The sequence below is a fragment of the Plasmopara halstedii genome (assembly GCF_900000015.1).
Source record: "Plasmopara halstedii genome assembly, contig: Scaffold_410, whole genome shotgun sequence".
Lineage (NCBI taxonomy): Eukaryota > Oomycota > Peronosporomycetes > Peronosporales > Peronosporaceae > Plasmopara > Plasmopara halstedii.
The window spans coordinates 606,156-633,452 of record NW_020187331.1 but is presented as its reverse complement, the minus strand read 5'-3'; the positions used below and the strand labels follow the sequence as shown (position 1 = coordinate 633,452).

The following is a 27,297-nucleotide window of genomic DNA, read 5'->3' as shown; positions in this document are numbered from 1 at the left end:
CATTCGTAGCAGTTATAGCTATGAACAAAGTCGTGAGCATTGATTCGTTAGAATTACTTTTAAAAGGATTCGATTTGACTTATGACACCACTCAAATACCGCTGGGCACATGGTGTTAACTCTTACGCCTTATTAGCAGACGTCCAACGTCAAATTAAAGAGGCCCAGCAACATCAATTTGCTGTCCCAAACTTTGTTAATGCTATCGAAGCTGACATTATTTGGAGTGAAGATCAAGAGATTCCTGTCATGGGGCACCCCCCTGCTATAACTGGTGATTTAACTTTTTCACACTTTTTATCAGTCATGTTGGATCTTGCTTTAACACTTAAGAGCTTGAATTTCAATTTTAAGACGCCGTTAATCGTGAAGTGCGACTTTAAAAGTAGTCGTGCATTCGAGATGTCATTGGAAATGCTGATTAAATTTATGACCCTTTATCCTTATTCAAAGGGTATCTTCATAAATGCCGATATCTTACCAGGTCCAGCAAATTCGGACTATGTCGCTTTTGATGCGTCAACGTTCTTAAATCAGGTTTATCATTTAAGTGAGTATGAAGGAGGCAAACATCGTGATAAACTCGTGCTCTCTGTGGGGTGGACGACAGCTAACAACAATGAAGAAGAAATTCATCGCGAGTATTCTTTGGAAATGGTGCATGAGATGCTGCGTGCATTGCAGCCATTGGGAGACAACATTGTAGTAACATTTCCTATTCGAGCAACTAGTGTGCGCAAGTCGTGGCCTGCATTGCGTCTCCTGCTTGAGTCTAAAAATTACGGATTAACGCTGTGGTGGACAAAGACTCAGATTTCGGATGAAGAGCTCGAGTGGATTTTTTCCACGCTTGAAAACGAACAAGACAAAAGCTGCATTGATGCCCAGCCAACTTACGCTGGACGAACGTTTTACGACATCAAAGGCTTTGATAACTTTTTAGCCAAACGCAGTAGCTCCAATGCACAGCTGTAAAATTGATGATAGACATACATCAAGGAAACGAACTGTCATCAATTTAGACTTCTAGACAAGTATTCCATACTTTAATCTGCACTAATATTGATATGGTTGTTGAAAAGCTGCAAGAAAATCACATGAGACTCACCTTTGATGTGGTACCTTTGAACAAACGTTTTGCAACTCCTCAATTATTGTAGTATGCACTACTTTCACCGATATATTATTGTCCTCAAGTCTGCATGCTAGGTAGATGAACTCGCACAGTCCTACGACTAGCCGCTTTTGTCAAATACACACATGTGTTTGCCGATTGTGGAATTTCTGGCTCGAACGTTTCATGTAATGAGACTTGATCCCCGTCACTTAGATGGAGCACAACATGCAGCAGCCTTCACTTGTTTATCGTGTGAGATTCTATTCAACCTCTTTGCATAAAGTCTTCATTTCTAAGTCTTGCCGATTATTAAAACTTGGGGTGGTAGAATATGGGTGAGTCTGATCGACCGCCAATCATTATGAACAGTGCTTATCCGATGTGCTCAAACCCACTCCACCCCTCCAGTACTTAGAACTTAATACTTGCTCAAATTAAGAGTGTTCAAATCTGCCGTGGTGTAATCAGCTGTTCCACCTCAAAATCATACACGACCAACGCATGAAGCTCCCAAACGGATACTTATTACGACATCTTGCAAGATGGTTTCGACAGCTGCTTTTTTGGCACGGTAACATCATATTTACAAGCATAAAACATTTGTTATGAGCTTGAAAGCTCTGGCACACACATCTCTAAGTGCTGTATTTCCTTTTAAATTGATTCACCAATTACCGCTGTACACGGTGTTCAGCAGAACAATATCAAAGATTTTGTACTAACTATTCTCAGAGTCGCACAGTGTGTAGTTGTTGAAGATGAACGTAAAGTATCCTGTCACTTGATGCTAATTCAAAGCAATGATGATAAATCGGCAAGTTTGACCTTTAAACTAAAGTTTACGCTTCTGTTAAGGCACTTAGAGTGTGCTCTCTGTCTTTGTTCCCATCACTTATGACCAACTGCCAATAAATAAGATAAGCCATTCATTTATTGGGCTTTAAATATTTCTACTAATATTGTCATACCTGATTTGGTCAAACAGGTCTGGATACCTATTCAATTATTCGATCTGAGAATTCAAGTCCTCTCCAACCTGATTACTAGCTGCCTGTTTCTTTTCCTAATACAGTTATCATCTGTTTAAGCTTAGCAATGTCGGTCTACATTGCAATCTCTAACTATTCCATTCAGCATTTCTGCCTTCCCTAACATTCTGCTGAGTACAGTAAATAAGCGTAACGATACACTGGCCCGAGATTAGAAGATATTGCAATAGTAAGATCAAGAGACATTCAGGTTATTTTTATTTAAAGGTGAAGATTCTTACGTTTCGTGAGACCTTAATGCATGTACCAATCGCCCTGATGATCGTCGCGACTTAGTAATTAAACTGCGAGCTATCATTTGGTTATGCACGAGACTTCAGTGCTCATGTTGAACTGTAATAATCTATTTCGACACTTTGTTCGATTTCCTCGAAAAAACTACAAGTAAAAATTTAAAGTTGAACTCACAATACAATTGGACGAAATCGCTACCCCTTCAAATTTGTTTCTTTCCAAAAGTTCTGATCGCAGTTTCCCAGCATTTCGAGCTTGGCACAATTTGTCACCTAACGTATTTGCAGTCTTTTTGTAGTGCTCAAAACACTCAGTCGAAGCCCATTCAATGCACGTTCCAAAGCAATCAACGTCACCTTCGACTTTGCTTGGTGGTCGAGACTCGGTCTCTTCTCCTAACGCGCTGATGCGACGACATGCCGATAGTCAGCGTCGCCGCGATACCAACGGTACCAGTCTCAATGGTACATCTCGCCGGAGCGGGCGTTACAAAAAAAGGCGGGTCACCACATACTCTGATGTCGACTCAGATTCTCGAGAAAATCGGAAAATGCTCAAGTTGGCACTAGCTAAATCTGTGATGGAGACGAAGATGGTGCAGATGATGCCATTGCCTCAAGCAGCCGTATTTTATCCAACTATGGAACAATTTACTGACCCTATAAAGTATATTGCAAGGTGCGTGTGTGTGTGTGTGTTTTTGTAAATTTGTGTGGTGGTACACCAAATTTGATATTTTTTAAAAATATATATTAGTATTGAGCGCGACGCGTCTCGAACTGGTATTTGCAAGATAATTCCTCCGCTTGGATGGAATCCTCCATTTGCTATAAATTTTGAGGATGATCGTTTGCATTTTGGCACGAGAAAGCAAAAAATTCATAAATTGCAGGTTGATAGGGTGAAGTATCTTTGAAAGAAGACGAAAAAACTAAAATAATATTATGGCGAATTGTAGGAAGGACATGCTTATGGAGATGGAAGAACGCACACATTTCGATCTTTTCGTGCAAATGCAACGGCGTTTAAAGATCATTGGTTCAAATCAAGAGGATTAGACCCAAACAAAATCACGTCGATTGAAATTGAGCAGGAATACTGGCGTGTTATTCAAACTGGACAACCAAAAATTGAGGTAAAGGCAAATGTTTTGATTTTGCCACCGCTGCCGAACATTTAAGTGAGGATTCTCTCATTTGCAGGTGGAGTATGCCAATGATCTTGACATCGCACAGGTCGGCAGTGGGTTCCTACGCTCAACGAAGCGATTTGCATCCCAATCTTCAAAAGGTACGGTGGGTGAGCTCCAAATATTTCTATGTAAGTCTGCTGAGGTGGCACCTGATTATATACAGGAAAGGAAACAATTGATTTTAAGAATCAGGAATATTACAGAAACACAGGGTGGAATTTAAATAATCTCCCAGACGCCTATGGTTCACTACTTCGACACTTGGGTGCCGCAATCAATGGAATAAATGTGCCTTGGCTGTATTGCGGCATGTTATTTGCGTCATTTTGCTGGCATGTTGAAGACAACTTTATGTCCAGTATTAACTATCAACATTTAGGCGCGAGTAAGCGGTGGTATGGAATTCCTTCCTCGGATGCCGACAAGTTTGAAGCTGTGATGAGGGCGCAATTACCTGAGCGTTTTCGAGCGAATCCAGATCTACTCCTTCATTTGACTACTATGGTGCCACCGACTGTTTTGAAAGATCGAGGTGTAAAGGTGTATACTATTGTTCAGCAACCCGGAGAGATCATTGTGACATTTCCAAAGGCGTATCACAGTGGTTTTAGCGAAGGGTTTAATTGCAATGAGGCTGTAAACTTTGCCCTACCGAATTGGATTGATTATGGACGAGAGTGCGTTGAGATGTACCGCAAGTATGGACGTTTATCTATCTTTTCACATGACCGGTTCGTATTTCATTTTGGATCGACACAAAATCTAGCAGAGTACACTGTTGCAGACTGTGAAATTTTATTAAAGGAATTGCGGCGATTATTTCACGAAGAACGAGATTATAAAAAATCGTTTTTAACGGATGGATTAGTAAATGTTGACGAGTTTAGTGGTGATGTCATGCTGGATGAGCAGTCGATGAAAGTAGATGATGTTCGACAATGTTTCCGTTGCAAGCACAATGTATTTTTTTCGGGCGTCATTTGCTCATGCAATCCAAATCGTTTAGCGTGTTTGCGGCATACAAAAGATATGTGCAGTTGTTCAATGAGAAAGCGGACATTGCTGCAGTGGGTGAGTACTGCTGAATTGAGATATGCGATTCGACGTGTACAAATGAAGATGCGTGCTTTAAAAAATCAAAGTTGTCAGCAAGATGTGAGTCTGACTCAAGCCGATCACACTTCCAAACCCCATACAAATGGCATAGTGACGGCAAGTAGCGAAGGCAATTACATTTTAAAAAAACGAAGCGGGAGTCGCGTTAGAGCGTAAGAATAACTTGCTGATGACATTTGTGATGATGAAAGTAGAAGTTTGATAGTTTCTTACCATATACAGATAATTTTGATTTATTCTAAAATATCGGTATGATCGCTATAACGACTAGATGTAATTCAATGAAGAAAAAGTGTACATATAAATTACGTTACGGCTCTTATCTCGTAAATTACGGAGGTTGCATAACATTTTATCCAGTCATCATGCACAATAAGCTGACCGTTCCCTTACCACATACAAAATCAAACTGCACGACGTTCGCAATGGGCGAAGTGATTCGTGTGCTGCTGCTCAATCCGCTCACAAGTGTCACATCGCTCGTATGTTTACAGCGTCCACTTGAATGGGAAGGTGTATTGAGCGACTTTTATCAGGTTATTACAAACTCAGATGATGATCCTGCACCGAGTATTTTAGCTAAATGCAAAGTGCTTCTTCATCCGACCAAGTCTAAGAGCGAGAAAGGCGTCGTGGTTCGTTGGTCTACATACGCCATTACGTTATAACTACACTGCGTGTTAATGATTTGTACACTCTAGATTCGAAAGAATGCGCTGGATCGGTCAATTCGAGATGGGGATCTACTTTCTCTCGAGGGGTTTCAACTTGATGAAGCCACTGGTCCCCCGCCTGAGCTCTTGGACATTATGGACACGCTGGATTTTGACGTTTCTATGGACTTTGGTGCTGGTTTGACCCCTTCCGAAAATTTTAATTCAATAGCAAGTGTTGCTGCCAAAACGGTGTCAGAGCCTACGATCACGCACATGGCCAATAATGTAGGGCAGATACCTCCTCCTGTCGGAATATCGTTCGGAAATTCACGCAAGCCAAAACGTGGTCGTAGTTTGTCGTCCAAATTCTGGCTAGTCAATAAGCTTGCGGCCAGTGGTCAGATTAGTAAGGAGCAGAAAGACTCGCTGAAGATGCTGCTCATTGCATCAGATGACTCGGCGCTACACCAGGCGTTTGAACGCTACGAGGAGACAGGAGATCTTGACACACTGCTGAATCTTCATATAAATGCAAAAAAATCATTTGCAGGCTTGCCGCCGCTTTCGACAGAAGGTTTTGACTTTCAGCTCACGCAAAACATTGAGAACGAATTGGATCTATTATCCATGCGAAGCTTTAGCCTGGGCGGAAGTACAGGAAATTTAGTTTCTTTAATAGACCAGTCGCTCGCTCCTGATGTGGCACCGCCAAGTAATGGAAGCAACAGCGCAAATAATGAACCGATTCCGTTTATAAGCACAAATACTGAACTGGAAGATCCGGTAGATGCGCTGATAGAATCCACACTAAACTCGCTGCCTATGCCTATTGGTCACGACGATGACCAAAGTTTGCCGTCAGCATTGCCTGGTGACTTGCATGGCATGGAGGAGTGGCTCAAGGATTAAACCAAATGTGTCAGTCGATATAGTTGAGACTCGGAAGTAGAATTTGCCGATCATGCACAGTGATGAAGAGGGAAGCAAGCAAAATCAATTCTGGACATTTGCTACCGAACAAGATAAAAGTGCAATGAAGTGAATTTATCAAAGCGATTAGACGAGTGGCTTTCTGCGTGCTACAAGGTAAATCACTTTGTGCACCACAGCTTGCCTCAAATATAACTGAAAATCAAGAGCTGATTGAACTACCACCCTGGTACCTCTTTTTCCTCCCAAACATCCGTCACATAAGGTTGTTTCGATGCATCCAGAGGTGTGTCCTGAAGAAAGTTCTGACGCTTTTCTTCGGTCATCATACTCGCCCGATAACACAAATACATATTTCTCCAAGTATGTTTGCATTCATCAACCTGACCATATCTGTAAAAGTGTTCTAATTGATTACCCGGCGCTAAGTAATAGAACAAGGAGTAAGAACTTTCCTCCAACTGCGATAAAGTAAATAACGTACTGACGCAGTAGAATGACCGATCCAGAAACCAGCGACAAGGTAAAGTTTTATCAGCTTGACCACTTCCTTGTTTAAGTCTTTCTTCGTGTAGATATCGCACCGTGCGCTCAGCATTCGATCCCTGCGAGTCCATATTTTGGAGTATAAACGTAATATTTCAACTTTTGTTTGGTAAAAATTCGATTATTTTGATAAAATTGCTTTTTCACGAGCGCGGCGCAACATTCCATCCTTTTAGTTTAAGCTCATGAATTTGCTCTTGAAGGATCTTTGTGAGCATAATAGTACCTTCTAAAACACTGCGTAGTTCTTCCTGTACTTGAGATCGTTCATCAGATCTTCCCTTAGCAGGTTGTGGGTGCACTGACTCGCGAGAGGCACTAAATGGGCGAGCGATTGATTGGGTAGTCCGCGAGCTGAGACGACGATTTTTTAGCGAACTTTTGGTCCCAGGTTTAGAAGTGTGTGATTCATCGTTCCCATTGTTACTATTCAATACATGCTGCTGCATTGTGTGACCCAGCGGAACGGATGCTAGCTGCTCGAACTCGCGGAGTGAAGCAATGGTTAAGAAAATTACAAGAATTGTTAGGAATATGTAGACGAAAAGATCAATCGAAGTGATATCAAACAAAGCGGTAGAGGATATAGAAAGTTTCGACGGAGATCATGCGATTTCCTCCTAAGGGATCAACAACTTTGACCATATGGGAACCACTTCGATCCTGGATTCGATAAACAATCGTTAGAAAGTAAGTTGGGTTTTCAGTCTTTGAATCACAATCAAGATTACAGGAGCAGGACTGAATGACTTGGAGCTACCAAGAGTGGCCGTCAACTTATTTGCCTGTTCAATCTTAGCCAAAATTTTCTTTTTGAAGTCGCTTTCCTCGCGCGAAAGTTGTCGCTAGAGCAAATCATCAACATTTCAAGTCATGGCACAAAAAATTAGCGAAACGCACTGCAAAGTCTCGGTCGCGCGCTTTCTTCTTCTCAGATGCAGCGCGTAAGTATGCGATCGAGATGGACGCAGAAGATCGTTGATGCTTATCGTCGTTGCTTTGAGAAGGATGTATCGTCAATGCTGACATGGGTCTCTTTGCTGGTGCTGATGACGGCCGAAACTTGATCTTTGATCTAAACTTTACATCTAAGATTGAAGAAACATTTAGCCCATTCATAGTGTTATGAATTAGTGTCAAACTTACCTGACGGATTAGATTTGCCATACGCGTCCCGGTATGTCTGCCGAAACTTCACCTTGAGTTTTGTCTGCACTTCGTGAGGTTTCTCTTCTGTAGACTTGTCTTTGTTTCCATCGCCAATCTCCGATATTTCTTTGTCTTCATTTTCGTAATTCTCGACATCTGACACTGACACTTCTTTCGATCGTATGGTATTTATCTTTTTGCTGAGATTAGCACTTCCTGGCTTTGATAGTGGTGGCTTGGACACAATAGTCGACCAAGATGCAGACTCTAACATCGTAATAAGCTTTTCCGACTAGGTAAACTTACCCACCAACGTGACTCTAAGTCAAACGACCAAGATTAATATCACAGCATGAAACAACTCGTAACTTCAGCCTATTTTCGTCTCATTTTTTCAATGTTTCATTCTTTTTGACTAAAGGCTACAGGCACAATAGTTCTACTTCACTCTCTTCCAATCCTGGAGTGCCCCCCCCAATTTTGCTGATAAAAACTATCGCCGTGATAGGCTCAGAATTTGCAGTTGGGTTATAACTTACCATCGCGTAAGTTCAGCACGCTCCTCAGCAAGCTTTTCTGCCTCCACAACCTTATCATTCAGGTAAAAGTCGAGAGGACGTTGAATGGCTTGAATTTCGTCGGGCAGGTAGCAACGCTTGAGGGAGCAATCGGCGGCGCGCGCGATACGCTTTGTGCGGGCCTGGGTTTCTTCGCCATGAATCCAGTGTAGCGCCGTCTGCACAGCGGCTGTGTCTACAAGTGCATCATCGTACTTGAGTCCATACATGCCGAAAGACTTGCTCACGGATTTCTGGTACAGACTAGCGACCTTGGAGATGAGGCTCATGATTGTTTATTTGTTATGACTTTGTTGGGGTGAATTTCACGCATACCAAACATTATAAAAATATTGAATGGTGGTTCCACACTAAATTAGTTTTGGTCTTAATTGGCTTTTACTGCTTGGTAATGACCTAATATTGCTGGACTTGTCAAGCATACTATAGTAGATATGTATGTCCACTATTGCTACGAGGGCTACTTCGGTTTAATGAACATAGTGAAATCAAGTCAAACTGCAGATCTTGACATAGTAATTCATATATCGCGGTAAGCCACCTCTATTGTTGAGATTGCTAAGTTCGGATCAAGGCTATCAACGAAGCACTTTTGGTTGGTAAATGCGAACGAATATTTCGGGCACGTCCTATGGCTAAGTTGGCTTTATCGACTTGAAATGAAATCTTCGACGGATGTAAGAGTGCTATCTCAACAACAATGGAGGCAATCGATGTTCTGATATCATTGCATGAAGAATTTTGTACTTGTTTATTTCGTATCTGTATATCGATTATCTTAAAGTAAGAATTTGATCAGCTTTTGGAAGAAGGGGTTGCTGTGATGCAAGATGTAACAGGCTCGAATGCTTAGTGCAAACGCTGCCCATGCTGCCTGGCGAATTTTTTAAGTATTAAGCCAAGCGTGACAACTTACATCATTCATGACAACAACAAGTTTCGACAAGCTTTTATTCATTTTATCGCTGAGTTTGATGCATTTCCGACATTAGTATTGTTGATTTGGTGGATCATAACCAACTCCTTGAAAATTTAAACAAAGGATTTTCACTTATTTTTCTTTGACTCAGAACCCTGTGCTTCGAAACAAATCGAAAAGAATGCTTATTCAGGAAGGAAATGTAGACCGTCACATCACTGCCTTCGCCAGTAAAGAGGTAAAAAGCTCACACGCATTAGAAAACAGTTTATGCCCTTTTAAAGTCGCTTTATGCAATCTAATGTAGTGTTAATGCCAAGTAAGTAGAAGCTTCAGATACGAGCGACTTCACATATTTAACAGGCTACTGATGGACTTATTGATGAATTGAGTGGCTGCGGTTATAAGTTGATATCACAATTAGGATACTACTGATCTAGAATTTTTCGTGAATATTTAATCTACAATCTGAAATATGTAATTATCAACTCGAGTGCATATGCGGCTAATATCTTGGTACCGTTGAACAACTGTTGGACAGCAATGGTATTCATTGTTTTAAGCTTCAAACAGACAAAGGAGGTGATCACTTGCGTCTTGTTAATAAACATGCTCATCAACGATCCATTCGTTTTCAAGTGGCCAGTAACGTCAAAACTTCACGTCGATTCGCGTATCCTACACTGTGCCATCCAAGAACTTTTAATTTTTACCGAGAACAACCCAATAACCTTACAAAAGCAGCTACTTTGTTGACAAGGTAGCCTTGCGAATGTGCTTTGGAGCTCAAAAACACTTCTTTGCGAAATCAGTGAACAGCTCACGACTAAACCCGACTACTGTTGGATCGACCCGTAATGTTTTTCATCATTTTCATCAAATATTACGCTCAACTTCTCGCAGTCGTCCAACAAATGGCTAAGAATTTTCACGCATGGCTAAGACTTCAGGCTAGAGTTTACAGCAAAACTCCATTATTTTTAATTGGCGAACTGAAATACGATCTGGCTTCCAGCACACGATGATCATTTCCGCAACGACAATGGAGGATGTCCAGCTTTCGAAGGTCAGTACCAGATATAAATGTTGTCACTCTGCTTCTCCGTCCTAAACACTTCGACCTCTTGTTTCAGCGGGTAAGTAAATTGTATGGATCGCAGCTTTGCGACTTTTTATTAGCCTGTTTTGATAAGAACGCGTTTCTCCTACAAAAGAAATAAACGCTATTCAGCATCTTCAAAGTTTTGACGAAAGCTCGTTCCTCCAGTAACGCTAATGAGCACCGATAAAGCTGTATTTCCAGCACTAGTTAACATGTTAGCAACAGCTGATCGGCTGGGTCTTGTCCAGAATTCCGAGAACACAAAACGACACTCGTCTCCAGCACCAAGCAATAGATGCATTGCACGATCATGCTGGTCCAATTCCATGTAGCTAAGAAGACGTTGCAAGCAGTAAAACCCTCGAGATGTCGGTAGCGTAGAAAGACCCGAGCCGCTGCTACTTCTACGCCGTCGACCATGTGTGATTTGACTTATCTGGCTCGAATAGTCCACATCATCAGCGTCTTGTTGATACCCAATGCGATACCAATCACAAACACGCGGCAAGTAGATCATCCGATTAATTTCATTCAATCGTAACTCGCGCTTTAGAAACATCGTGCATGTCGAATTTAATTGTGCATTCAGCTTTCTTCCTTCATACACACGCATGATTCCCAAAGTTTTGGAAATGGGTGGTGAACTATTAATCTGAAGGACCAAACTCGTACGCAAATCTGCACGTTCAATTGCTAGAGTTGTCGAAATTGGTTGAGGAGTTGTTTTGATTTGTGTATACGAGGTACTACGAGGCAGCACAGGTGTCCACGCTACCCCCAAAACTGCTCGACATAATCCATTGATTGCATCTCCACCACCAATAGCGACATCCATAAGTGCATGTTGTGATAAACTTCGTTTAAAACTTGATGCTCCTAAATCTACTGGTACAGGACAGCGCAATATGATGCGTTGGATATCGGCTAGAGTATATCGAACCGATTCACTTGCATGAAGTTTACGCATGAGGTAACACGGCACAGTTTGTGCCAATTTCCATTGTTCATGATTTTGAGGATACCCAAAAACAAGCACTGTATGGATGAAGAGCGTATGGTATAAATTGAGACCCATAGCATAACGATCCTCGCTTGTCATTTCAGTTGCCACCTGTTCCAGATCAAGATAATTGAATTGCTCAACTCGACGTAGAAAATCACGCACAATATTTAGACTTGTACGAAGCCTAGCAACAGTCTCACCCAGAGCAAACACTTTCAGTCCGGCCTCTAAACTTTCCTGCACTATCTTAAATGCACCAAGTGCATCTGTTTTCATAGCAGTCGTGACCACAAATCGAGATGTGCGTTGATTCAGACAAATTGGCTGACTTTGAGAGGCAAGCGACATGGGAGAAAAGAGGAACGACGTCGGATCAGTTGTTAACTTTATACCGTTAGTCATTTGATTTCCACAATCAGTGATAGTTAAAGGATGCAGAGACGTAATCAAGTGATCCCGTTCCGCTAAAGTCTCAACATAGAGCGTAATAACTTCAAAAACAAGATGAATTTCCAGACAAAACCAACGAACAACCGCATCTTGTTCGTGATGCACATCTGAAGGTTGATGACCCTGAAGTAAACTCACGCAATCGATGGCACATACGTCAAGCACATTCGTTACTGGAATGCTCAGTGACGGAGACGCTGAATACGATCGAAAGAAATGTAAATTGTCAGCAGACACAACAAGCCACTCTTGACGTAGCAATGGGATTGTTCCATCGCCGCTATCATATTGACGGTAGATTCCTATCTCATCTACAATTTTCATATTTAATCGCTGAAACTCCGTCAACTGTACACCAATCGCTTGATAACTTGGTACAGAAGGTAATTGAGATGGAGACATAAGGCATCGATAGAGTGTCGCTGCTTCCAATTGGTTCTGATAGCAACGTTGCGGTAGACACCATCGATATCGTTTTTTCGATCCTTTTAAAGCAATTTGATCAAGAATTCGAGCTATTGCTGCCGTTTCGTGTTCAATCAGTTCGTATCGATACGTGCGCGACTCAACACTGAGATTCTGAAGATCAACATGTTCGTCAACTTGATCCGCCTCTGAATCGTCTATATCAGCAACTCCAGTCTCTTGTTCTCGTTCTTTTCTCTCAATCTCGTGTTCGAGCCGCAAAAGAAGCACAGCATTTTTCACTGTGACAGCACTACGCATGACTGTACACTGAGACTTCTTTGTTGTATCAACAACTTTAAAAAGATACCCAACTTTTCGACGCCCAGCTATCCGATCAACAAATTCGACCCAAACATCAAGCGAAAATCGTATTTTGCGTAATGCACGGGCATCCTCAGCAATCTGTCGACAAGCCTCTGCATGTGCTCGTGGTATACCACAGCGTCGGTGTTTACTAATAGTATGTAGTGCAATCGGAGACCCAACTTCAAATTGAGCAAATTGATCTTTTGAAGAGAGTGCGACCCGTAATTGGTTTGATTCGGGCAGTGCTTCTGTCTGTTGACAACCTTGTACTAAGAAACAAAATAAATATTGTTTTGTTTTCGTTGTAGAGTTAGGAATTGATGACGTTTGGTGGTCTTGAATAGACGGTGGAGATACTAAATACGCTGCAATGTGAATGTTGAAGAGAACAATCCAATTAATCGGAAGCCACTCGAGTGCGAGATGGTACAGTCGAAATAGCAATTTCGACCTCCAACCGATAAAATTTCCTTCAAATGTATGACTAGATCCAATACAATCGACACCTAAAGATGAAGTTTTCAACGAAAGTATCGAGAATGTGGAATTACTTGAGTGGATTCCACCTTGTATATACTGGATCGTATCCTTTCCACACAGTCTGTTCACGACAGCTTTTGCTACTTTAATCAACCCTTTGTCGCTTTGCGTATCAATCGAAACCTCCAAAGCAAAGACCACTTGACTATTTGGTGCTACATTTTTCAAAAATTCACCTTGAAGTGAAAGATTCAATTGATTCCACGTCGCTGTGATTGCAACTTGTCCTCGAAATTGTGAAGATTCTACTTGTACTTGAGTTGACTTGCTGTGTGAGATGAGAATCGGTACTTTTAAATGCGAACAGAATTTATCCAAAAGATATAATTGATGTCTCTCAAACGAATTCTTGATACTGCGTTTGTTATACAAGTCATAGAAGTTTATACCAGCGAGTACTAATCCAAATATGAGCCATAACACTTTAATAATCGTGACGTCACCCGATGGAAACACGAAGCTTTTCGACACGATTAGAAGATTGATAACAGCATTGATAGTAAGGCATCGAATGATTGTAATAAAGAACATGAGCAACATCGTCAAGCGCCATAGACTTTCGATTCGGTGCTTGCTCTGCGTCATAGAGCACAAAAATCAAGTTGGATACGGGATAAAGGTTACGTTTGTGATATTAAAAAAATAGTCGAGAATCAGACCCCTCTGGCATAAACAGCTGCTTTCATGACATTAGACGTGCGTGCTGGCACCATTGCCAGAAATAGATAGGAAGTATGCAATTATAATTAGAAAAAGAAGGATGCCATATTGATTAAGAAATTATCTAAAAATTACAATTTGTGGCACTTATGATCAAAAATGACAGTGTCGGATAGCGTACGACAGCGTTGATTGCGTAAGGCTCACAGGTTGCTCAAGTTGATAGTCACAGCTCATGTGAATAGAGCCACGTTATAGCAGAACCGTGACGATCGTGTACAGAATCTGATTTCGTCTCTAGCGTCCGACTTCGAGAGTTATCAGTTACCACAGGGTCTAGAAGCAAACAGATTTTGTAAGATTTTGAAACAAGATAGTAGAGTTCAGGATGCCAAGGGGCACTTGGAGGATGTATAGACACGCACACGTGTCTGAGCTCACTCAAAGCGATGGGACCGTTGTCAAAGAAACGCACGTGGGCTCATTGACTTAACTCTCAAAGATATCGACTCCCTTTAGAGGATCTTGAAATAACGCTATTTAATTTGTATATATACTGAAACAAAGATATTTTTGATGACTCGGTTTCTCTAGAATCCGAGTCATCAAAAATATCTCGCAACAGATAGTTCTGACGGTGGAATGTCAACTTGAATTAAGACAATTATGTACTGATGTGCTAATTTCCTTGCCGACATGAGAGCTGAAATAAATCTCCTGTTGGCAACATCGGGTACAAGTCTCAAACTTGATGAATATGCGTAGTGAGACGTGTCTCCTAACCTCTTCGATTTTTGGAACGACTTGCTTCGATTCAAGAGCTCATTTGGCAACACAGCTCATGAATACATCTGTCATCTACTCGCAAGGATCAGAAATGGCGTGTTTCGATTGACAATATTACTAAAAGCTTGTCGCGGTAAGGCGTGAACGTGGGTTGTCACGATATAGCAAGCGTCGTATCCGTCATAATACCTGATGACTACTAATTTAATACTATTTGGGAAGATAACATCGTGCCCTTTGCTTTCTCATCCGTCAAATCATTGACACCATATTTGATAGGTAGACATTTCTACCTTCGCGTCATTGCAATGGCTTCCGACTACCTTGTGAATCACAGCGCTATGACATGCCAAAATTACCGACACAACTCTCATATTTTGGCCAGCCTTCAAAGATGTTTGCCGATACAAAGATTGCTATTGTCGACCATTTACGTGCTCTCCGTCTTGCCCATGCAGTATATAACGAAGACTACCAGGCCGTTAGGATTTCGTTAGATGTTAAACATGTAGTGTGCCCTCGTGTCTGTTCGTAAATGCGGCAAAGGATCCCACTGCCTCGGCCTACAGAGCTTAAACGACGTGACCAGTAGATCCTTAGTTGTGCAGTTTGCTTACAGCTCAACTTTCCGGAAGCCGTTTTTTGCTGACTGTCGTACTAGAAAGAGGTACTCGCGAGACTGGAATATGCTTCTGCCGTTTACTACGCATCTTGACTAATAGATATTGAACGATCTGCTCTTACCCTGACTTGAGGAAACTCTTTGCATTAATTCTTGCAGCTCATACATTTCTATAAATGTGCCGATCTGCATAGCATGCCAATCCTATAGTTTGCCGCGAATGAGTTATACAGATGCGTGACTTGTTGTCAGAAAAAAAGCACTTTGCTAGCTTCTTCTTCTCTTTATTTCTGGCACGCAAAAGAAGCTAACCACTAGATCACCAATACACGACCAGACACCAACTGAACGAGTTCTATTGCCTCTTCCAATAACTGCCTTAACAACAAACAATATACGTCTCTCATTTGCTTAAGTAAATGTAGATGATCGCACTTCATCCGCTAGACAAAAAAGTTGTGCAATAGCTGCTTGTGTAAGACACCAGGCAAGAGATTGATTTCATGGACAATCACGCTTAAGTGTTGCCGCACGATCCAGCAATGCTCCCACAAAGTCTATCGTTTTCGTGTTATTCAACTTTTCTGCTGATCTAAGCAATTTCCCGACATGTTCACACTTTGTTGCAGCAACCAAGGCAGCTTTAAGCTGTTCATCAGCCTCTTTATGGTTGCCCATATCCTTAAGTATTAAAGCAGCATTTATCTGAAGATCTGTTTCTTCTGGGTAGAGCTCAATGCCCCTTCGTAGTATGTCTAAAGCCTTATCCACATCCCCCATTTTCCTGTACGATATGCCAATCATATTGTAGATAGAAGAGGCTTCAACAAGTAATTCAAGATCGAGTTGTCGATCGCGAACAATGTTATTAGCCATTTCAGTCATCTGGAAAAAGTAAATAGCTTTGTCGAAGTCTCCACATTCATAGGCAATGCTCCCTCGATTGTAATAATGGGTTGGATAGGAAGTGTTGCGATTGATTGCGAGGTCCAAATATGCTGTCGCATGCTTGATAGATCCGCTTCCGTAAAAGTCTTCGAGTGAAGACTCGTCAGTGTGTGTTTGTAACGTTCTTGTCCAGTGTGTGTACAATTCAACACCAATATATCCGAGAGCTTGGTAAGTGTCTGGTGCAAGCATCGCTGCTTTGTAGAGATGACGAATTCCATAAAGGTGAAAATCTTCGTTTGAGGTGTTTCTGGCTGCAAGTGTAACAAAAGCAAGCCCAGCATTTGTCTGGCTCTCAATAAACTTTGGCAACATGCCGATTGCGACTCGCAGGTAGCCGAGAGCCTTTTCTGGATCTAAGTTGAGGATATTTTTAGCTTCATTCGAAAGAACTTTGAGGTTTGTTGGCGCAACGTCAACGGCCACTCTAAAAAGCGTTTGCTCGTCAATCCAATCAGCATTGCGCGAATGACTTCGGTAGCATCCCGCAGCGATCGTCATTGTACCGCAAATGAGCATTACGATTCGAGCTGCACCAAAAAAAATCTTTGGCTTGGCGAGGCTTATACCAAACTGGTTCAAACGGTTACTGCCTTCGACGGAAGTATCCTGTCGAATATACTTGTGTATGATTGTGAGCGTTTGGTCAGCAATGCATCCAACGAGAAGACAGAATCCAACGCTTGGGAAATACATTAATCGTTCCGCAACCACGGTACCAACTGGAAAGATTATGTTTGATGCTGGAAAAAATGGAATCACTCCAAAAGCTATACTCATCATAAACAAGGACGACGCGGGGGTTTTATTCGATCCCGACAATTGAAGCAAAGCATGGCGTAAGCTGACTCCTACAATAGTGTACGCAATTAGTGTGAGTAAATTTCGAAAATCTGTTATCAACTCAACAGCCGAGATAGTGTTGTATCCATAATCAAAACAGAGCCACCGTGGCCACACAAGTTTCCACAGATACCATGCGTGCACATGCGCATAGGACATCATTCGAGTCAATCTGCTTTCTTGCACTACGACATTATTAGCAAGAATATTCCATTCCATCTGTTGATGTTCCCCATTGATCAACACGCGTATCAACGCGGCAACCAGCCCGACAATACCCACAACAAGAACTCGCTTTTGTACCACTTGCCATGATCTTTCCATTCGTTGGTAACATTGAAAGTTTAATAAGTCATAGACTATCAATAGTGCAAACGTGGAGAATCCCAGCTCTTTGCACAACCCTGCCGTTATCGTCAGTAATAAAGCAACCATCACCCTCCCCCAAGACGTGTCAAGTTTTCGTGCGCCATCAACATACACTATAAAGGCTGATAATGAAAAGAGTGTGCACAATAAATCAGCTCGTCCAACTATACTTGCTACTGCATCACAGTGAATCGGATGGACTGCAAACAATAACCCAGTTGTCAACACCCCTACAGAGTTCTCCCATCCTTCTTCCATCAATAATGTTAAGCTCTTATTTCTATTCATCAACGAACAACCTCGTGGTTTTTCCTTGATACCCGAGACCATCATTCGATTTTGATGTTGCTGAAAGAGAACGTTTGCTACCTTCCACACGAGTACCGCGCACATGGCATGCACGAGCGTGTTCGTAAAGTGATAAAGCCAAGCACTATGTCCCTTGGCCATAAGATAATTCAGTCGGAAGCTTAATACAGTTAAAGGTCGGTAACTCTTATGGCTTTGGATAGATTGGATGGGCGTACCCCAAAAGTCATGGGAAAAAACTTCCATTAAATTGCTATGTTGCACGTCGTCATTGGTCAAGACTGCAGTACGATCGTCCCATACAAAACCATTGGCGTTGGCATTCCAAGCGGTAAGTAGCGAAATACCGAAGACCAAGAGCGCACAGACCTCATTCAATGACACTTCCAAGATCATATTTGAATGCGCAAAAGATATTGCCTAGTTGAAGTCTACGATACTACAAAAGTATACTATTTGTAGCAAAATTGCTATTATTAGTTTACAAAGTAGTATGTCAAAACCCCTGGTTTTACTATTAGTAGGGGTGTCGTCATTACAATCCTGTAACTAATTAGTGATTTCTACTCTTTCGATTTATGACTCCCGTCTTCCGCCACTGCCTCTCGTTACACATTCAGTAATTCCGTCTTCTACAGCACGTTATATCAATATGATTTCTCCCTTGAAGGACATTTTCGTCGCCACTGTGCTTGGTACAGCTGCGGGTCTAGCATGGAACAGCTTTAAAGACAAAGAGCTGGACCGCACTTCTCAATTTTATAAGTGGTACGACGCCCAAGATCCACAGAAGAAGAGCCTGCATGCCAACGATTAAGTCGCTTGGTCAACACACAACTTTACGCTTTCTGTTCGAAAGAGGCTAGAGAACCAGCACATGTGTATCGCTCGAGCCGTCATCAGTCCGATATATCTAGAAAACTAACCGAATAGAAACGAAAAATGTCCAAAACTCACTTTAAACGTGTCTTTTCGTTCTCATTTCGCTCTCCTTAACGATGCGACTCTATGTGCATTACGAGTCATCTGATGAATCACAAACGTGGACTAAACGCCTTAATGTAGATAAGACAAAGCATTATACGGTAAGGTCGGTATTATGTAGCTTTGTTCGTGCGTATAACTTAAAATTTTGCTCTAAAACTCCGCTTGAGCTCGAAAATGTGGACGTATACGTGGAATTTGATCACAATGCGACGTGTCGTCGTCGTTTAGACACATTTGACATCTTGATGAATTTCATTGATGACCTTGAAACCCACCAAGCGAATAGATTGTTGCTTCCTAGCGACGAAACGTGGAGCTTTGAGCTTGTTGTGGTTCCTAAAAATTATCAGAAAATTGTGATTGATGCTGAGTCTCCGGTATCTCTTGAAAGTCAGAAGACTTGCTCAATCCAGCAATCAAAAAGTGCTTCAAGTGACTTAAAGCTTAGTGATGACTTAAAGCGGGCAGCTAGGTATATGATACAGCAGAAGTATCGAGCTGCGAGAGAAATTTATACTGAGGTCTTAATGAAAGAAGCTCAAAATCCGGAGGCGTTAGTGGCACTTGGAGAGATTTTAATGTTGAATGGTCGACATGAAAAAGCGATACGTCAGTATTTTATAAAGTGTTGGAAGGAGCATGGACTTGAATATATGGATAAGGGACGTGCTCGAGTGGTGTTTACAAGTGCATTAAGACTTGTAGAATGCTACATTGCTATGAAGAAGTTTGACGAAGCAGTGATGATAAGCAATGAGATGGAAACGTTTTTACGAGATAATGGACTCAAGAAATTAGAATTTGGCAAGCAGTTGAAGGTGCTGAAAGCACAAGCTTTGTACCATTCAAAGATCTTTGAGAACCAGGAACAGGCGATTTTCTTACTAGAGCACTTGTTGCCAGATCTGACGGCATCTACCTTGAATCTGGATGCTCTGTTAGTGTATGCACAAATTGCACACGATCGTGGGAAAAAAAGTGAAGCACTGAGTATGGTATTACGAGTATTGGTGAAGAAACCGAATGATCGCGCTGTGAAGATGACGCTTGTGTCATTTCTCGTACAAACAGATTCAATAGACTGTTTGAAGGAAGCTGTTCCACTCGGTAGTCCGTCAGCTGGAGCGGCATATGCGTTTATTGCGACAGTACTTAAAGACTATAGTGCTGTAGATCAAGCTATTACGTGCTTCCAACTAGCACAAACGAACAGTCCCGAAAATGCTTCGTACGCTTTAAACCATGCGCATGTACTTGAAATTTCTTGTCGATATGCCGAAGCGTATGATGTATTGATTTTGTTTTTCCGAAAAAATCGTACGGTAAGCGTCGGTAATGGTGAGATCGGAGTTGAGGAATTATTTGCTGGCTCGTTCGTTGATATTCTCGACCGTGCCAATGCATGGGATGGTACACACAACGCTGTCGACACATCAAACTCACTCGATAGAGACAAAGCGCTTCATTGGTCCGTGGATTGTGTTTCTGAAGATGCAGAAAACGCAAAGGTGACAACAGTTTCTCTTGATTCGAAATTTAAAGCTGAAAACTTCAAAATTGCCTTCTCAAAGAAACCTTCGTCGATGTTGCTAGCCGCGGACTTAGACCTCTTAGCTTGTTTTTTCACGGTTGTCAAGATTTTGTTTCTTACTGGTCGATTAGCTATTCTGCCATCACTAGTTCGTGTGCTTGAACCAATGCGTCTTGGATTTGAACTCCATCGGACAACCATTCGCAATGAACAGGCCTATTACGCATGCATTGCTCAACTTCTTACCATCAATAAATTATTGAATATTTCACGTCCCCAACTATCTTTACAAACCTCGCTAGATTCTATCTATGTATGCGGCGACTCGCACACATTAGCTACTGCATGGCGTGAACTTTGTCTGCGGGGTGAATCAATTCTACTGCGGCCAGCTCTGGTGACTGGTCTGAAACATTGGCATCTTCGAAACGAATCCACATTTTACCCAAAATTTAATTTCTGGCGTGTGATCACGAACATCCCATGCAAGTCGCGAGTTATCTTTTTATTTGGAGAGATCGACTGTCGAGACGGAATTTTAAATGCTGTTAATAAGTGTAAATATGAAGTGAGTACAGGTGTCATTGTGGCTTTGAGGGATTTGAGCAACTAACATATTTTTTCAACAGACAATTCAAGAAGGCATGGCACACACTATCGATATCTTTATGAATGTGCTATCAGATGTAGTAAAGCAATATCAGTTCGATGCGTATATTCACCCTATCGTACCAGTGCTCGATGAAACTCGCTCACTTGTTCTTCAGTATAACAAAATCTTTCAGAAACGTGTTGCTCAAAGCTCCATCTGCAAGTAAGATATGTTCAAATCATACAAATTACCTAACAACCTTAACTGATTTCTGAAGGTGGCTAGACTTTTTGGATGAATTGATTACTTTGGACGATCCACCAAAGGTATGCGCGAGTACATACATCCAAAGTCTTATACAATTTATGTAAATGATCTGTTTTGATAAAACTCTTATGGATAGCTGAGACCAGAATATGAACTTGACGGCACACATCTCCACCCATTATATCTATCGAAGCTTGAAACAGCGCTATCAAAAGCATCATCACGTTGATGCTTTCGTTTTCAGCAATTTGATCGACAACAGCGTAGCCTAATAGCAGTTCGACTCATATCAAGAACTGAACAATAAGCGGGTAATCCAGTTTTGTACGTTAAACGTTACAAAAAATGTCTTCCCGAACAATCCACGATGATAAAATTTCAACTGATGCAACATCTTTTGATCCCATCGCTATTTCAAAAGCATTGAATAAATCAAATAAAAGTTGATCACAGAAATGACGTCCTAGGCAAATCTTTCATGGCATGTATTGTAATTACTGGATCCTGTAGCAGCTATTGACTATTTAGATTGTAAGAAGTGCACATATATATATATGAAATAATAGACGACGAAGTAATTAAACACTCTAAACGGGCTTTGACAACAAAATGTTTAACATATCGGTCTGTGCTTAAACATGAAGAACTACCTCTGAACTGAAGCTTCTACGAGAAATCTGTCTGTTTCGACACAATGGGATTGTAAGTGCCCATGATGATTTCTTCGTAATCAGAACGCTCCGTCTCACTTCGGTGTAAGTCATGAAAAGAGTTAAAGTCTCTTTTATAGGTATATATTTGTGAAAGAGCCGGAAACCTGTTGAATCAGATACGATTCTATTGTAATCCTACCGGTATTGGGGCGTTCTGACATCCACGCGTATTCACCATGAAGCTCGTCGTATCCCCACTCTTGTGCTTCTCTATACTTCTACTAAAGAATTGTGCCAATGCTTTGAATGTTAAGATCTATGGTGTCAACTACAATGCAATCAAGGGAGTCGATTGGGCAACTGACAGTAGTAAATGCAAGTCTGAAGCGGAGATTCAGTTGGATATGAATACGATCAAACAAGTCACGGATACAGTTCGTATTGTATCTTTATATGAGTGTGACCAAGCAAAACTTGTCTTAATAGCTGCCAAGAATGCTGGTCTTCAAGTACATCTTGGAGTCAAAACGATTCAAACAATCGGAGTCCAGCAACAGGAGTGGAATAAACTCACTCAACTCATCGATGCGAATCTTATTGACAATAATGTCGTCAGCCTTTCAGTTGGAAATATGGCAATATTTACTGAAGAGAGTGAGGTCGAAGTTGCGATTCGGAATTTCTATCGAGTTCGAGATTATATACGTGGAAGGGGCTTAACTACATCGCTTACAGTTACTGACTCCATGGAAGCGTACATTGCGAATCCAGCTCTTATGAATGTAGTTGATTTTATCTCAGTGAGTTTTTCAGCTTTTTGGTTTGGCTTTGATGTAAATGAAGGGGCTGCAGTTACTCTTGATCGCTTTCGAGACTTGCGTACAGCAAATACCAAGTACCGCAAAAAGATTGTACTCTCTGAAACGGATTGGAGTTCCAATGGTTCCGATCTTGATGCTGGTATTGCTTCACCTAAAAATCAAGCAAGATTCTTCTCTGACTTGTATCAAGTGGCTTTTGCGTATAACTTTGAATTTTGTTGGTATACTGCATTTGACGAATCGTGGCGAGAGAACGAAGTGGAGAGATCATTTGGTCTTTTTGATGGAAATCGTACACTTAAAAGTAATATAGTGCAGCTCTCCATTACCACGCGTCAACCAAATTACATTCAAAATGAAGGGACTCACTTGTTCTTGTCTGAATACGAAAGGAATGTCTACATGTGGGAAAAGATGTACGATCAATTCATGAATGAAGGTCAAGTGTGGTATCTCGATACGTTAACAAAGCAAGTGCGTTCCAAGAGTTCGGATCGATGTCTTGATGTTTTCGACAATCATGATCTTCATGTTCGTAGCTGCTCGGAAAGTGCAATGAGCCAGAAATGGACATATCATAATGACACGAAACAACTCGAGTCTCAAACTTTTTGTCTCGATATCGACGTTGCTACTTCCAATGAACTTTATCTCTCCAATTGCTCGTCAAATTCCATAAATCAACGCTGGAACTTTACGAACGTCGGGTATTTCTAATTTCCTGCATAATATACTTTTTCAAATTGTATTGTCATTATTTAATGCTTTCTGCAATATTTTTAAAAATTGAACCAATCACAACTCGTTCTTTCCGATCCAAAACATGAGTAAACGTACGGTGGTCGAGTGGTCACCGCATGACGCCTCGCTCTTTGCTGTAGGCGCTGATACATTGCGTCTGTTTGAAGTGACAACATCTTCTTCTCTCTCTTCTTCTCGTCAGGATGCAATTTCTACAAATGTAGCACTTACAACACAACGAAAACGTGCATTTCGTGTCGTTCGGATCAATGCAAAAGTCGCTCAACTCAAGTGTTTACAATGGTATCCATTTAATTCCAAACCTCTACTTATTGCCACGGGTACAGGATCGGGTAAAATTTTATTATGTGACTTTGAAGACGCACGAGCTCGTGTTTTACGTGAATTTGTACCCAAATATTCTCGTCCATGTCATGCTATTGCTTGGAATCCATCAATTCCGAATCAATTGGCAACAGGATTTGAAAAAGTTCGAAGTGATTTTTGTACTTTAGTTTGGGATTTTACGACAACTAGTACAAATAATGGAGGAAGTCAAGGAATTGCTCGAAGTAGTAGTAGTAGTACACTTGAAAGTCTTGTCGATCAAGATAAAGGGAATAGTACAGGACGAAAAGGTGGGAATACATTGACTACAACAAGTATTGGAGTTGGAGCAAGTGGATACTCTGTTTTTGAATCCAAACCAATGTATGAATTGGCAAATTCCGAAGCTACAATGGCATTATCATGGGTTCCATTACAACCAACGTGTTTAGCTACTGGAACAGGATTCAAGTGGCTACGAGTCTATGATTTACGAGGAAAGAATACGTCACCTATGAGTGTTGTTGCTCATAATAAAGCAGTACTTGGAGTCGTCTTTGATTACCATCGACCACATTTACTAGCAACATATAGTGATGGACCACAAGAACCTGTTAAAGTGTGGGATATTCGACAATTACATGCTGCATCTGGACCACTCTTGACATTATATCAAACAAGTAAAAATCTTGCTCAAGTTTCGTGGTGTCCATCAAAATCAGGAATTCTCGTAACAGCTTCAATGGATGAAAAATGGGTGTCATTATGGGATGTTACAAAGCACGAAAGTGGATCATCAATTGTCAAGAAACCCTTTCGAAGACGGTATACATCAGAACCTTTAACATCATTTTCATGGCAACACGTTCAGACAACAAATAAAGCACAGCGTGAAACAACTGAAAGCAAGAGATTACAAACTGATAGGCCGCATTTATTAGCTGCAGCATTTCCAAATCGTTTGTTAACGGCTTCAATTACTGGCGAAATTGGTGATATATCTGTTCACGATGCAATGCCATTATCGTTATCTTCACACGGTGAATTAACGTTTGGATGTGGTAAATTGTTATTTGGTGGTGTAGTACATGGATCAAAAGTCAAGACGTCGGTTGATGATGAAAATCACGTTGCATCTCGTATGGAAAAAGATATTTCAATTGAAATGTATCGACTAGCAAAACAAGGCTATGCATTGAATCTCTCAACAAATCGCAATCTTTTTAATGATTCAACTCGACGAAGTCGAGCATTACGGAATTTATGGCTTTGGGTTGATCAAATTGAATCGCTTTATCGAATTCGAACGTCAGTATTTGAACAATCACAATCTGGAGTTCATCAAAATACAATGAATAGTGGAGTGGCTGGTTCATTGCGTGGTTGGCCACTTGATCCTAATACTTTAGTCGTAGCTGGTGTAAAGAATCTATTGACACTTTCCGGTGAGTCTTCGTCAACACTTAAATCCATTACAGTGAATTCAAGTGCTACAACACAAGAAGAAGCTCGTGAAAATGACTCAATCATGACGATCGTATCTATCATGAAAACTGATTCTGTACTTGGTTGTCCATATTACGAAGGACTTGGACGTCGATTAAGTTTATTAGCATGTAGTTGGGATCCAGAAGCTGGTCAACGAAATAACACAACAACAAATTTGGATTCCAATGTTCCACGAAATATTCATCGTAGTAGTTCAAATACATGGACTTCACAAAAATCAATTGAAGATACAATCTGGAATGAATCAAATCTCTTTGATCTTGAAATGAGATTAACACAATGTGAAGAAGAAGGAAATTATGCTCGTGCTGCAGCATTAGCAGTTTTTCATGGAGATTTACATGCTGCTGTCACTCTTTTGCAAAAAGGAGCAATGTGGATTACACAATTACAGCATGACAAGCCGGATAAATTAATTCCGTATACATCTGATTTATTGCAATTAATTGCTATGTCGATTGCAGGGTATACAGCATCTATCTCAAGTACAACAAGTTTATCTTTATGGTTAAATATGACTCAACAACTCTTAAAACGGAGTGAAATTATGTCTCAAAGTACCCCTCGATATTTTCATGCAATGTTATTGTTCTTATGTGTGGCATCGGATACAAATGTACGATCAAATGTACCCCCTTCTCGACGTTCGAATACTCGACGACAATATGGAATTAGTGAGATAACAAGTGCTCAACCAGGTGCTTATTCTGGTATTTTAGATGATATTACACTTCCATTAAGTGATCGTCTTGCTTTTGCTTGTCGATATCTTCCTTCTAATGAACTTGTGACGTTTCTTACACGACATGAAGACGAAAGTGTACAATTTGGACGATTAGAAGGCATTCTCGTTACTGGTGTGAATCAAAATGGAATTCGAATTCTTCAAACATATTTAGATCGAACAGGAGATGTTCAAACATTGGCAATATTAGCTGCACGTCTATCATCTTCATATCTTGAAAAGCATGGAATATTAAATCAATGGATTCAAACATATCAAGAATTATTAAATCAATGGCAATTGTATCATGAACGTGCTCGCTTTGATGTTGGACGGACACATCATTCAACAGTTGTAGTAAATACCCATCATGATGGATCAAAGGATACAAGTATTGTCGTACCCCCTCAATTATTTGTTCGATGCAATTATTGCAATGCATCACTTTCTTTAGCTGGGTTACTGCGTTTAGGTGGTTCCCATTCTTCATGGTTAAATCGTGCCAAACCGAAACTTACGTGCTGTCCAACATGTCAAAAACCATTACCTCAATGTGCTTTATGTTTACTTCCATTTGGATCGTTAAATCCATACTTTGAACTAGCACATCGAAGGTCAAGACAAACAGCAGATGCCGTACAGTCGGTTATAAATCCACTTTCTATTGAAACTGGTCGAGTTGTCAAAGAACCAAATTTGGGTAAAAAAGAGTATGAAAGTTTGGCCCAATTATCAAGTATCCCATTTGTGGAATGGTTTACGTGGTGTCAAGCGTGTAAACATGGTGGACATGCACATCATTTAGCAACATGGTTTCAATGTCATACATATTGTCCAGTTACAGATTGTAAGTGTATGTGTCAATTATTGGATGTGCCACTTGTACGTGAAGAACAGATGCAATGTATGGTACAACCACGACAAAGTGTGGATCAGCAACTTAAGATTGGGGATAAAACAATGAGAAAACAAGCTAGTGCAAATACGCAACAGTGGCAAGTGGCACAACGTACGACAAATGGAGCTACATTTCGTACCCATTCTTCGGCTCACCTTCGACCAAGTGGTACATCAAGTGGTTACCCACCACCATTTTCTTTATCAAGCAGCAATTCAATGGCAAATTTAACAAGTGGCATGACTACAAGTGGTACAAGCAACAATATACATGCAACTCTGAGTGATGGTCTTACACTTAATACTAGATTGGAGCAAATGGAACACGAGAAGACCAAATTTTCGTACATGTGACC

At 41.0% G+C, this 27,297-nt stretch overlaps 12 protein-coding genes across 12 annotated transcripts; 7 read left to right on the top strand and 5 right to left on the bottom strand.

Annotated features, from left to right (window-relative positions):
* Positions 1–81: 81 nt before the first annotated feature.
* Positions 82–975, top strand: PHALS_09359 (Uncharacterized conserved protein; the record flags this gene model as incomplete). Its single annotated transcript, XM_024724843.1, has 1 exon — positions 82–975. One exon carries the CDS (start codon positions 82–84, stop codon positions 973–975), a length of 894 nt encoding a protein of 297 aa, XP_024575679.1.
* A 1,753-nt stretch (positions 976–2,728) lies between these two features.
* PHALS_09358 (retinoblastoma binding protein 2) lies at positions 2,729–4,864 on the top strand (the record flags this gene model as incomplete). The annotated part of the gene is made up of 6 exons (XM_024724842.1): positions 2,729–2,864; positions 2,931–3,066; positions 3,157–3,292; positions 3,359–3,535; positions 3,603–3,690; positions 3,756–4,864. 6 exons carry the CDS (start codon positions 2,729–2,731, stop codon positions 4,862–4,864), a joined length of 1,782 nt encoding a protein of 593 aa, XP_024575678.1.
* Positions 4,865–5,133: 269 nt separating this feature from the next.
* Positions 5,134–6,273, top strand: PHALS_09357 (uncharacterized protein; the record flags this gene model as incomplete). The annotated part of the gene is made up of 3 exons (XM_024724841.1): positions 5,134–5,190; positions 5,245–5,343; positions 5,410–6,273. The coding sequence occupies 3 exons, from the start codon at positions 5,134–5,136 to the stop codon at positions 6,271–6,273; spliced, it is 1,020 nt and encodes a 339-aa protein (XP_024575677.1).
* Positions 6,274–6,512: 239 nt separating this feature from the next.
* Positions 6,513–6,911, bottom strand: PHALS_09356 (Protein of unknown function DUF3128; the record flags this gene model as incomplete). Its single annotated transcript, XM_024724840.1, has 2 exons — positions 6,513–6,718; positions 6,779–6,911. 2 exons carry the CDS (start codon positions 6,909–6,911, stop codon positions 6,513–6,515), a joined length of 339 nt encoding a protein of 112 aa, XP_024575676.1.
* Positions 6,912–6,983: 72 nt separating this feature from the next.
* PHALS_09355 (uncharacterized protein) lies at positions 6,984–8,263 on the bottom strand (the record flags this gene model as incomplete). The annotated part of the gene is made up of 5 exons (XM_024724839.1): positions 6,984–7,325; positions 7,411–7,503; positions 7,572–7,685; positions 7,741–7,928; positions 7,987–8,263. 5 exons carry the CDS (start codon positions 8,261–8,263, stop codon positions 6,984–6,986), a joined length of 1,014 nt encoding a protein of 337 aa, XP_024575675.1.
* A 261-nt stretch (positions 8,264–8,524) lies between these two features.
* PHALS_09354 (cytochrome bd ubiquinol oxidase) lies at positions 8,525–8,836 on the bottom strand (the record flags this gene model as incomplete). Its single annotated transcript, XM_024724838.1, has 1 exon — positions 8,525–8,836. One exon carries the CDS (start codon positions 8,834–8,836, stop codon positions 8,525–8,527), a length of 312 nt encoding a protein of 103 aa, XP_024575674.1.
* Positions 8,837–10,709: 1,873 nt separating this feature from the next.
* Positions 10,710–13,940, bottom strand: PHALS_09353 (Domain of unknown function DUF547; the record flags this gene model as incomplete). Its single annotated transcript, XM_024724836.1, has 1 exon — positions 10,710–13,940. One exon carries the CDS (start codon positions 13,938–13,940, stop codon positions 10,710–10,712), a length of 3,231 nt encoding a protein of 1,076 aa, XP_024575673.1.
* A 697-nt stretch (positions 13,941–14,637) lies between these two features.
* PHALS_15369 (uncharacterized protein) lies at positions 14,638–15,926 on the top strand. Its single transcript, XM_036407400.1, has one exon. The coding sequence runs from the start codon at positions 15,148–15,150 to the stop codon at positions 15,334–15,336; it is 189 nt and encodes a 62-aa protein (XP_036263108.1). The 5' UTR covers positions 14,638–15,147; the 3' UTR covers positions 15,337–15,926.
* PHALS_09352 (FOG: TPR repeat) lies at positions 15,925–18,288 on the bottom strand (the record flags this gene model as incomplete). Its single annotated transcript, XM_024724834.1, has 1 exon — positions 15,925–18,288. The coding sequence occupies one exon, from the start codon at positions 18,286–18,288 to the stop codon at positions 15,925–15,927; it is 2,364 nt and encodes a 787-aa protein (XP_024575671.1).
* Positions 18,289–18,890: 602 nt separating this feature from the next.
* On the top strand, positions 18,891–21,498 carry PHALS_09351 (Tetratricopeptide-like helical; the record flags this gene model as incomplete). The annotated part of the gene is made up of 4 exons (XM_024724833.1): positions 18,891–20,978; positions 21,040–21,224; positions 21,280–21,328; positions 21,406–21,498. The coding sequence occupies 4 exons, from the start codon at positions 18,891–18,893 to the stop codon at positions 21,496–21,498; spliced, it is 2,415 nt and encodes an 804-aa protein (XP_024575670.1).
* A 660-nt stretch (positions 21,499–22,158) lies between these two features.
* On the top strand, positions 22,159–23,460 carry PHALS_09350 (ricin b lectin-like protein; the record flags this gene model as incomplete). Its single annotated transcript, XM_024724832.1, has 1 exon — positions 22,159–23,460. One exon carries the CDS (start codon positions 22,159–22,161, stop codon positions 23,458–23,460), a length of 1,302 nt encoding a protein of 433 aa, XP_024575669.1.
* Positions 23,461–23,566: 106 nt separating this feature from the next.
* PHALS_09349 (Uncharacterized conserved protein, contains WD40 repeats) lies at positions 23,567–27,295 on the top strand (the record flags this gene model as incomplete). Its single annotated transcript, XM_024724831.1, has 1 exon — positions 23,567–27,295. The coding sequence occupies one exon, from the start codon at positions 23,567–23,569 to the stop codon at positions 27,293–27,295; it is 3,729 nt and encodes a 1,242-aa protein (XP_024575668.1).
* Between the last annotated feature and the right edge of the window lie 2 nt (positions 27,296–27,297).